This window comes from Phaethon lepturus, unplaced genomic scaffold (assembly GCF_000687285.1).
Source record: "Phaethon lepturus isolate BGI_N335 unplaced genomic scaffold, ASM68728v1 scaffold16316, whole genome shotgun sequence".
In the NCBI taxonomy this organism is placed as follows: domain Eukaryota; kingdom Metazoa; phylum Chordata; class Aves; order Phaethontiformes; family Phaethontidae; genus Phaethon; species Phaethon lepturus.
In genome coordinates, this window is record NW_010545727.1 from 673 (window position 1) to 11,852 (window position 11,180).

General features: G+C 41.1%; 1 protein-coding gene across 1 annotated transcript; it reads left to right on the forward strand.

Moving 5' to 3' along the window:
- Positions 1-415: 415 nt before the first annotated feature.
- On the forward strand, positions 416-3,580 carry SPRTN (SprT-like N-terminal domain; the record flags this gene model as incomplete). The annotated part of the gene is made up of 4 exons (XM_010289051.1): positions 416-515; positions 1,347-1,475; positions 2,273-2,540; positions 2,844-3,580. Coding segments are annotated over 4 exons (1,234 nt in total), but the record flags the coding sequence as incomplete, so codon positions are not given.
- Positions 3,581-11,180: the final 7,600 nt, after the last annotated feature.

An 11,180-nucleotide genomic window follows, 5' to 3' on the forward strand; every position in this document is an offset into this window, starting at 1 on the left:
GCATAAGTGATGATATGTAAAGGTTCAGTAAGAGTCAAAAGCTGGAGCAGGGTGAGGGGTGAAGTTGCAGCAACCAGCAGTTAAGTCAGCGTTGGCTGCTGTGAATCTCCAGCCTCTGATTTATGTATTTTCCTCCATCAGGGGTTCTAACGAAAACAGTCCTTTGCCTCCTAAACAGGTTAGCTTGGAACAGTCCATTGTGATTTTTTTCTTTTTTTAATTGCTAGCTTTGAATTAAGTGATTACAAGAAATCTAATAAGAGTTTTTCAAGTAACCATTAAAAGTGTTTCTTCATGTTCTGAGTTACCTAGCCTGTGTTGGAAGAGGCCGGCATTTTAACTCCCAGTTCTCAATGTTCTTCGTGCACTACAGAAACAAGTAGCTTTTCATATTTTATTTCTGTGTCTCTTTCAGCTGTGCTGGAGTGTGCAGATATGAAGGAAAAGGTGGAATGTGTTCGATTCGTCTAAGTGAGCCGCTCCTAAAGTTAAGACCAAGGAAGGATCTTGTTGAGGTATTTGAAGATGGCTTGTGAATCTGCACATAAGATGTATTGTGCTTTCCCCCCATACACGCATTTTATATTTCATAGTGGAATTCTTATATATAGTGACTTGTAGAGTGTAAAATAATGGTGGCTTTATTGCTATGTTTGTGTTGCTTTTGTGGGTAACGTCACAGTAATCTTTCAGTTTTATATTTCTAAATGAGCAACTCTGAGTAAGAGTCTGAAGTCACTTGTTGATTTTACTGACTCTATAAAGGAAAAAAAAAAACTTTTTTTTTTTCCTCCTAAATTATCCTCTAATATTAAGAATAAACATGTTCAGAAAGCATAATCAGAAAGTGATTGTAGTTTCATCTTTTAGGTCAAAAGGCCAAGAGCAGAAAATAAGGATATAGGATATGAGTGTAAACATAACTTTGTGTTGTTTCTTGTGCTTCTGTCAGGGCTGCTTGTTTGACTTTGTTCAACATTCATATTTGCTTAATGAACAGAAGTGGGGTAGAGTTTCAACCTTCTCACAAGTGTGTCTCTGGTTGTAGAGGGGATGATCTCTTTAAAGATCTGACTTAAATTTGAGGATTATTTCTCCTGTTTAGAAATATTACTACTCTTACTGTAGTAATATTCTCCAGCATGTTTTGGTGGTATGGGAATAGAGGTAGTTTGATTTGACAGGTAGAACAAGCATTATATTTTTATGATCCAGACTGAACATGTGAATGCATGAAAATAAGATCAGTACCAAGATAAATATAAAGGAGTAAAATACTTTCAGCTTAATTTTGAAAATATGTGTAATGCTTTTCAGTAAATAGCTAATCACTTGCATCCTTTCAGACACTGTTGCATGAAATGATCCATGCCCTGCTTTTTGTTACTAATAATGACAAAGATCGTGAATCTCATGGACCAGAGTTCTGCAAACACATGCGTCGCATTAATCGCTTGACTGGAGCCAATGTAACAGTAAGCATAATCCACTTAACCTAACTTAATAGAGGATTTTTTCCTGATTTGGTTTTTCAGTATGCCTGGTGTGGTATGAGTAATATACTTGTTCTTGTTAGACACTCTGCAATTTGCACCGATACAAATTTGCATCCAAGTGTGTGCCAGTTCCATAGTTATTTTGTTGGGGATGATGGTGGGAACAGGTTGAGGAAGATGTGGCGAGTTGCTCGTCATACAATTTTCAAGTATACTTTCTGTAAGTACTTTTCTTTAAACTTCTGTTTTAAACTTGAAACAACTTAATGATACCAGGGACAGAATGGCTCCATGTTCAGAATAATATTTGGGGAAAAGCAATCTGTTTTAGTTAAAATGTGTATCAGTGAAGGCTAATGGATTGATGATATTTAAAAATCATGTGTCTGATAAGATCAACTAGGATAATAGCTGGAGGGAGAATATAATACTGGTATTGTTTACAATGCATTCTAAGCAGTATGTCACTTAGGGTGAAATTGTAGAGAGATTTTCAAAGTGATTTTGTTGCAATTCAAACAGGATAGCCAGGATGTATTCCTCCATATCCTGTCTTTTTTTTTTTTTTTTTTAAAGCTTTGTTTTAATGGTATCTAAATGTTGATCAAATTTTACCCACGTTCAGCCCTGTTAAGTGGTAATGTAAAAATCACAGTAGTAATGGAAGAAATAAAATGGTAATATGGGTGGGGTTTTTTTAAATATTGTAGAGCTGGTGATATAAAATTAGAAACTTTCTGAATGACTGCTTTTTTTTTTTTTTTTTTTAAACCTAGATCTATCATACTTTTCATGATGAGGTGGATTTGTACCGCCAGCACTGGTGGCGATGCAATGGGCCCTGTCAAAATAGAAAACCTTACTTTGGATATGTGAAACGTTCGATGAATAGAGCACCCTCTGCACGAGACTTTTGGTGGGTTGAGCATCAAGAGACGTGTGGAGGTACATTCACAAAAGTGAAGGAGCCAGAGAACTTCTCTAAGAAATCCAAGGAGAAAACTCAGACAGCAGAATTTCCAAATTCTGAGTCAACTAACAAAGGTATTTAAAATAATTATTTTTTTCTTTTCCAAACTGTTTTTCTCCAAACAGTTCCTTGAACAAATACAGATCAACCACTACATGAGCTTTGTTTAGATATTACTGTTACGTAGCAAAGAACATGGCCTATTTTAGTTGTGCATTTCTAGGTTCCTTCTCAACTTAATTGTTTGCAAAAGGTTGTTTGCTACACTTTTTTCAAGCAGCAGATTTTTCGGCCCAAGCACATAAAATACTAAGCCCATGATTTGTATATGAAAAAATTACTAACTTTTCTTACTTTCTTCTCTTCTTATTTTGCAGGCAAGACACAAACGCATGATACGCAAGATCTGATGCCTTTTAGTGGAAAGGGATATCGACTTGGAGGAGGAGACGGTGGACTCTTGGAAAAAAGCATGAATTCCAGCAGCAGGGTTAGAAACAGTGAAACATCTGGTTCACAGCATCGTTCAGCAGTAAAGACAATACCAATCCCGAAAAATGAGATCAAATTTGAAAAATCACCCCGTAGTGGCATCTTCTTTCCACTTTATACCGATGATGCCAGTGAGAAAATCAACTTAGCTTCAAAGCGTGAGTTTCCTAAACCTTCTGTTGCTAATACAAAAGCTTACAAGAATGTTAGTGGATCACCTGTTAAAATTGCTCGTATTATGGAAGAAAAATCAAACCAAGGTTCTGCAAATGGCAAGAGGGTTATGCCGCTTCATAACAGGCCACCGAAACAAATTTGTTTTGAGCAGACAACAGCAGCTCAGGTTGCATCTGAGAAAAAAAGCCCTGAGTCTACTCATACACTGCAGCAATGGCCAAAAATGCAAGACAAAACTGCCTTTGAAAACTATTTCATTAAGAAAGGGAGTACTGATGTCACTTTAAGTATAAATACACCTATGAAAACCAAAGCTGAATCTACAGTGTCCTCCGCAAGTTCCAGCACTGCCATAAGGCAGGATAAGAAAGTCAGTTGTCCTGTTTGCCAGACTGAGGTTTTGGAGTCTAAAATAAATGAACACCTTGATTCTTGTCTTGCATAAAACCTTTCACAAAGCTGTCTCAAAAAGATAAACCAGGGCTGAAAACACTGCTTGAAAACTACTTTGCTCAGGGTTTGCTTAGCTGTGGTTACTTCCCTGTGTGCCCGTTTTGAACTGGAATTTAAACTACTGTCAGCATGCTGAACAACACGTTTTGTGGAGCTGCACATCAGCACTGACTAGGAAGCTAGCTGCTACTTGTGTTCCAAAGAATCGAATGCTTGTGTTTTAGTAGGTGGATGTTTGTGCCAACGCTCTTGCTGCAGAGTCTTGGTAATGTCAGAGGAGGTGGATACTTGCTGAACTGCATGTTTTCAAGGCAGTTTTTAAAATTAAGACTTCTTTAATCTTGCTAATCTATCTTTGTTCTAAAACCCCTGTGTGTTGGTTTTCCTAAATGTTTTTGGCCATACTTCGTTAACCACCTATAATTGACAAGAATTTTTCTGTGTACTGCAGTGTAATTAAGTGGCAGATATTTTTAGAATAGTAAATATTTTGTGTAAGCCACTATTACACTCTCAGGTGGTCTTTCTCACCTGTGGCCTTTTCAAAAAGATAGATGAGGGTGAGAATCTCAAATATGGGCTTTTGCCAAAGATGGGAGAGGCATAGGCATCAAATCCATAGCAAAGCATCCATTTAGATTTAATGGGTGGATTGTAGCATGGAAAGAGAAAATCCAGAAGGGCAATGAAGGTGCTAGGAAATTAAGCAGAAGATACTTGGTAGATGAGGAGACGCCCTACACTTAATAGCTCAATTTAAAAAAAAAAAAAAACAAAAATAAATTCCTTTCAAGGAGCTTGTTTACAAAAAGGATTTATAAGTTAGCTATACTGTTAAAAGTTGAAGTGGTCAAATGGAAGCTAATGAACATCTGTCTTACATGTCTTTTGGTTCAGGATCCCGGCTAGACTCTCCACCCATTTTTTCTGATGATTTGCAGAAACTCTACGTTGAAAGTTCACTAGTTTTTAGGATAAAGCTATTACATGCATGAGTAACTGACCCCCATATGCTGACACTAGTAAGTAAAAGTTGTGAGGAGTATTGGTAGCAATACTGGTGAAGACTGTTCCTGGCCGTGTCATAAAAGCCTTTATGATTTTTCAGTTAAAACTTCCAGTCCTTTACAGATCAAAATGGCATTTAATTGACATTAGCTGACAGTCTTTGTTTTGCTTCCTCTGGAAGCCAGCCAGCTTGGTGGTTAGTATTCGACAAGCCGGTCAGTTGAGTACCAAAACCATTGTGCTGTGGAAGTTACGAATGCTGAGCAGATGTGTTTCCTATGTAAACTTTCTGAAATGTTAACAGTTCTCTTGCTGCACCGAAAGTATCGAACTGGTTAAACAGGTAACAGCTTGATTCCTTACTTGTGAAACTGATTATAAATATTTTTGTTTAAAAAAAAATATTATGCTCTTTCATATATTGTTGCTACAACTTTAAATGGCTATATTAGCCTCAGATGCATATATGTTTGCATTTATATAATTAACTACTTGCTGCTCCCTTTTGAAATTGGGAAATAAACTGATGTGCAATGGAATTTGGCAAATGATACCTTTACTCATTTTAAACATTGGTGTATTTTTTTTTTAATACTGATGATACAGATGTTTAATACAAATTGGTTTTTCTTGCATATTCTGAATAAATTGGTACAGAATTTTAAATTTTCTTAAGCCTGGGTTTCACATGGTAGTTGTGGCCATCTTGCATTACTCACCAGTGGGCTCACTTGTGTATCTAATAAAAGATCTATTAAGCCAGACTGTTATGTATTAACACTTTTCCTTCTTAAGTTTCCCTGTAAAAACAGGTGTTGGTGAATATAGACTGCATCAACCTCTGCCTTCTCCATCGTATTTTTAGTACAGTTTTACTTTTATAGCATTTCTGTGGAACATTTTACAAGTACAGATTTTAAAACTTGATTTGACAGGTTAATTTGCCATACTTCCTTCTTAAAACTGCAGTACCTGTCAGTATTCCCAGTGAAACTTGACATTTGCAAGGACAGAGCTACTCACAAGTTTTTGTACTATCATATGTATTTTTAAGACAAGGACTAGATTCATGTCATGAATGGTCTCTCACATCATGAAGCATTTTGTTAGAGGTATTTCCCTTACTATTGTTCCCATCAGTTTCCTGATTGTCTTTCCCACAGCAACTGATAAGAGCAAAGGATTGCTGCAGGAAGGGAGGATTGAGGGCATTGTTAAGTATATTTTCATATCCAAATGGATTTATTTTGTAAAGTCGTCTTTTACACCGCCAGTGTTTATTTGAACAACAAAGGGGCGTTGCAGGGGGAACTTAAGCTAAAGGCAAGTCCTGTCTCAAATATACAAGTGTCCTAAAACAGATCTGTTTTCAAAACCATGGAGCAGTTTTGGACCAGCTGTGGAAAAACACCACCTCTGCCCATGCATGTTTTTACAATGAAGTTCTATGATGCCAAGATCCCTTTTATAAAGGTGACAAAGAGCTGGGTGGATAGGCTTTGCAGTCGCTACCTATTGCAGGCTGTTATTAACAGGTCATGGCCTTGTGTTTTCGGGCATGTTACAGTGAATGCTGTTTCCATAAGACTTTGTTCTCGAATGCAATGTCCTTCCCACAATTACAACAATAACTACCACTATGTTTTTGCAGTATGTTGGTAAATTTGGGTCAAAGGTGAGAATTTCTCATCTTCCATATCAGCTGACTTTGTCCTAAGTGAGCTTAGAGACTGTCTATAACAACACAAACTAGTAATGAATCTTGAACAAACATGCTTCACTGAACTGCAAAATAAGTTGCCTGACTGGAAATCTGAGAAGTAAGTTAATACCCTTGACTTTTGACACAAATCAGGTATGAGAGAGGGGCAACAAATGGTTCTGCAAACTAAAGGCAAAAGCAACCTCATTCTGTGGTGATCAACTGGAATTGCTCAGCATGGTTCAGGTAACCTTTCTAGAGGTTAAACTACCTAAATGGGGATTACTTAGATATTTCATTCTTGAAATGAAAGAAGCTGCTCTTAAGTTGCCTTGAAACTGGTTTTTGGGCAAGAAATCCTGAAGATCAAAGGTTTTAAAGTACGTTTTTACTTGTTAGGGAGATGTCATCTAGGAAATTTTCATAATACTTGATGAGTTCTGATGAAGGAATTGGAAGTAGCATTTTTCTCTGGACTAGTAAAAATAAATTAGTATCTTGCAAGAAGATATATAATAGAAATAACATGTTTTAGAAGTGATAGTGTGCCACTCCTTTATATTTTATCACCTCCAGTAGTCCAACCACTATTTTTATTTGCCTGGGGTATCTAGGTCACAGGGGAAGTGTATCCTTACAGCAAGTTCAACTCCAATTCCTATGCGTAAGCTGATGAGCAGGTTATTTATGTCTAGGTGGAAGTACACTTCTCAGGCTGGGAAGGTGCTGCTGCTCAAACTGTGTGGGAATTAAGTTACCTGAGCTTCCTTTCTAGGAATGTTTTTCAAGAGAACAACTAAATGCTGTTCATATGGAACACCCTACAGAAAAGTAAAGCAAGTTACGTTGTACTGAAGCCTAACAGTGAGAAAGAACAAAGGGTGAGTTTCTGAAAAAAAGGGAGATGGACATCTCTTCAAAAGTGCAGTTCATGGTGATGATGGGGTAATGGGCTGCTCGGGCTGCCACCACAGCTCTTTGCTTCATTACTGCTGGGGCTGGTCATCCTTGAACATGGTGTCCATGCATCAGCTGTTGCATTTTGCCACCTTAAATTGAAAAGTCATGAAGAGGTTGAACTGGGTGACCTCCTGAGGTTACATCTGACCTAAATTCCCCTATGAGCATATGATCGTTACTGCCTGACACAGTAATGACAACCATGAAATGGCAGCTGTCCATCAGCTGCTTCTTACCTGCTTGCCAGCATTCATGAATTTTACACTACAAATTAAATACCTGAATTCTTACTTGCATTTGGACTCTACAGCTACCTGAAAGGGGGTTGTTCTCTTCTCCCAAGTAACTAGCGATAGAACAAGAGGAAATGGCCTCAAGTTGCACCAGGGGAGGTTTAGACTAGATACTAGGAAAAAATTCTTTACTGAGAGAGTGGTCCAACATTGGAACAGGCTGCCCAGGGAAGTGGTGGAGTCACCATCACTGGTAGTGTTCAAAAAACATGTAGACATGGCACTTTAGGACAAGGTTTAGGGGGCATGGTGGCGCAGGGTTGATGGTTGGACTTGATGATCTTAAAGGTCTTGTTCAACCTTAATGATTCTGTGATTATTACAGCTGTTTTGAAGTCTTAAGCTTAAAGAAACATTTGCTTGTGTAGGAACCGAAAGAGTCTACATTGCATTAGCCTTAAAATGTAGTTTATAAGGGTAGACAGGCCATGGAAGAGCCTTGCATTTCAGTGTGTGTGTGTGAAAACATACTGTGCCTGTTTTCATGTACTCGAGTAAATGGAAAAGCCAAGACTCCAGGCTGTGTGGAGCTTTGGGATTCTCCAAGAGGCCATTAGGTGGCACTCCTTGCACTTCGGGAATCCTTCGTTCTTCGTCTCCAACCTATACGGGGAAAGAGGAGAAAATGCAGAATTGGCAGCCTCGTCTTTCACCTACACCTGCCCTCCAGGCTGAAGGTGGAACCCCCGACTGGCCCATAAAGCAAGTTAGGTTTTACGTGTGGGGTGTGGAGCGAGGTCTGCAACTAGCTGAGAGTTGAGAACTAGCATTTACATCTAACTGGGTCTTTTAACTTTGCTGCAGGAGGGACTTGGAAGGTGAGCCAGTAGCTCCTTTTTCTAGTTCAGGGTTCAGTGAATAACCCAAAAGGCATCCTTCTGTGGTCTATATCTGCCGCACCACTTGGCATCCATTGCAGTGAAAAATCTAATTTTCTGTTGCCATATGGCATCAACCCAGTTCGGCAAGAGAGGCAGGATAAAGTTGTAGGGAGCCAGAGGGGTTTATAAACCACAAAACTTTTCTCTGGCTCCTTGGCTAAACCAGGGAGCTGGAGGGGTGCGACAGGCCGAGGAAAGGGTAGCGTACTGTAGGTGTGAAAGCTAAAATAGGGAGACGGCCTGTCCTTAATCCCTCCCTTCCCTTTTGGCTTCTGCCAGGCCAGGCTGCTTTAAGACTAGATTAAGTCTCTAAGAAGGTGCAGCAGCTTGGCCTGAATAGCTCTGTCCCAACCATCCGCTATCCTTCACATCATTTCATCTGCTTTTTTGTCCTAGTAAGTCTTAGACCTGACATTTCATAAAGTGTATAACAAAGAACGTTTGAAGGAGCGAAAACCAACAAGCCAAATACTTGATTCCCCCATTGCTTAATTTAGAAGCAGTAAATATTTTATTTTTCTTTAAACAACGTTGATCTCTGGACTGTAATTTGTGTGTTCACTTCTCTTCAGAGATGTTACTAATTGCAGAAAGTCTGGGGTAAAATGTGGACTAGAGCTCAGTGAAGTCCCAGTACAGTATCTTACCTATAGGAATATGGTTTAGTTGGGGTTTTTAATTCTTCTGGTAGTTTCATTCAGTGACTCACTGATGGGGGGAACAGCCAAAGGTCTTCTCTGCTCTTACTCTGCCTCCTGCCCACTGCTTCTCTCCCTGCCTTTGCTCTCCCACTGACCACCCCGGTCTCTTCCCAGAAGCATCCTAGTAATTATCTACTTCCTTCCCAGAAGAATCCATACGGTGAGTGTGCTGCCACCCATTTGTAAGCAGATTTTGGTTCACTGGCAGGGTGTGGGTTGTGTTTTGACAGAGGCACAAAGCAAAAGAAGCTTCCTAGGAGGGTGCCCACCTGCAGAAGCTGGCGCAGCCTCTGCAGCACTTGCCTGCAGCCGGCGCACGGTGGGATGCAGCTTGCCCGCAGGACCCACAGGTGGCTTGAGGAAGCACTGGCCATTTTGTTCAGCTCAAGGGCAGCACTCCTCAGAAGGAAGAAATTATTTGACCAGAGCAGTTTAATTTTTATGCCTCTTCATTTCGAGCGCAGTGTACCAAGTCCAACGGCTTTATGCGTAACCCAGCACACACTTGCTATTTTACAGGCATTACTCCCAAGACTCGTAGGGGCTGTGCTCTTTATAGCCCACAGCACGTCTTGCACTAGCTGTTTTTCAACCAACAGCAGGACAAACTCCCTGGTGTGCGACAGGACCACACAACTTGGCACAGGCTGCTCCAGATAACATGGCTGTGGAAGGATACAGTACAAAGTCTGGGCTCTTCTGGCAGATGACAAACGGGAACACAGCCAAAGGGAAGAGTCGTTCTGAGGATAAAACACCCCGGGAGCTCCAGAGAGGATGGCATCTCTACCAGGCGGGGTACGGAAAGCTGCAAGTTGGGGACTTCAGTCTGCTGTCTTCTGCAGGATATGTTGCCAACAATTATTTGGGTTAGTCTTTAGCTTTGCATTTAGCAGTACCTCTATAGGAGAGCTAATTTAAACGTAAGAAACAACTTTATTACAGTGAGGGTGGTTGAACACAGGAACAGGTTGCCCAGAGAGGTTGTGGAGTCTCCATCCTTGAAGATACTCAAACCCCAACTGGACATAGTCCTGGGCAGCTGGCTCTGGGTGACCCTGCTCAGGGCAGGAGGGCTGGACCAGACCATCTCCAGGAGCCCCTTCTACCTCCACAGCCCTGGGTTTCTGTCCAACAACCTCGTGAGCACTTCGACAGAGTGAAATTACAGCTGAAGGCAGTTAAGATCCATCTGCTTGCCCTTGTGCTGGCACAGCCCAGGAGTGCTCACACCACCTCTAACCACCATTTCCAGCTGCACGTTTCTTCCTCTCCCTGCAAGGTTTGGCGGGGCAGCTCTCGTTACTGCCACCACCCAGGCCACGTCCGGGAGGGACAAGTCCCCCATCCCACACATCAGAGACTGGGGAACTTCAGGCAGGAGCCAGGCACGTGCCACAACGCGAAGACAGGTATGAGGAAGCTCTGCCCTGCCAAGCCAAGCAGAGCAGAGCAGCAGGTAGCTGGGTCACCGCTTCTCACGGCCTGCCCTGGAAAGGCAGGTTTTAATTGCTGCTTCCTCATTAAGCTACACAATGGGGTGAGGGTGTGGGGGTCAGGATTATCAGCCCTGCAGATGACGTGAATTAAAGCTCAGATGTAATTAACTTTGAATGTACCTGTAAGAGATTTAGAAGGCAGGAAAAGCACCTGATGACAGGAAATAGGAGGTATTTCAGGCGCTGCAAAACCCCGAAAGACTATTCAAGCTAGCTGGCAACATTTCCCAGGCAATTTGGCAGAGTTAAGAGGACACGCCCAAGAGGTTTTACCGCTAGCATTTGGGCTGACGCTTAGGTCTTGAAGAGCAGTTTTGTCAAAGCAGACACAGATCCCGAGTGGTAAGTGTTGTCACGACTTTGGAGCTTTTTGCAAGGTGTTACAGATACAAGCATCCCCCGAAAGAAGGAACAAGGACACCTGAGGCTGGAGGAAAACGCCTAGAGTTGCCTTAATGCAGCCTTCCTCTTAATCCTTTTACACACTCCAGAAATGTTACCTTCCCTCGGATTCTTCTGCCGTGGAGCGCTCCCACACTGAACTAACG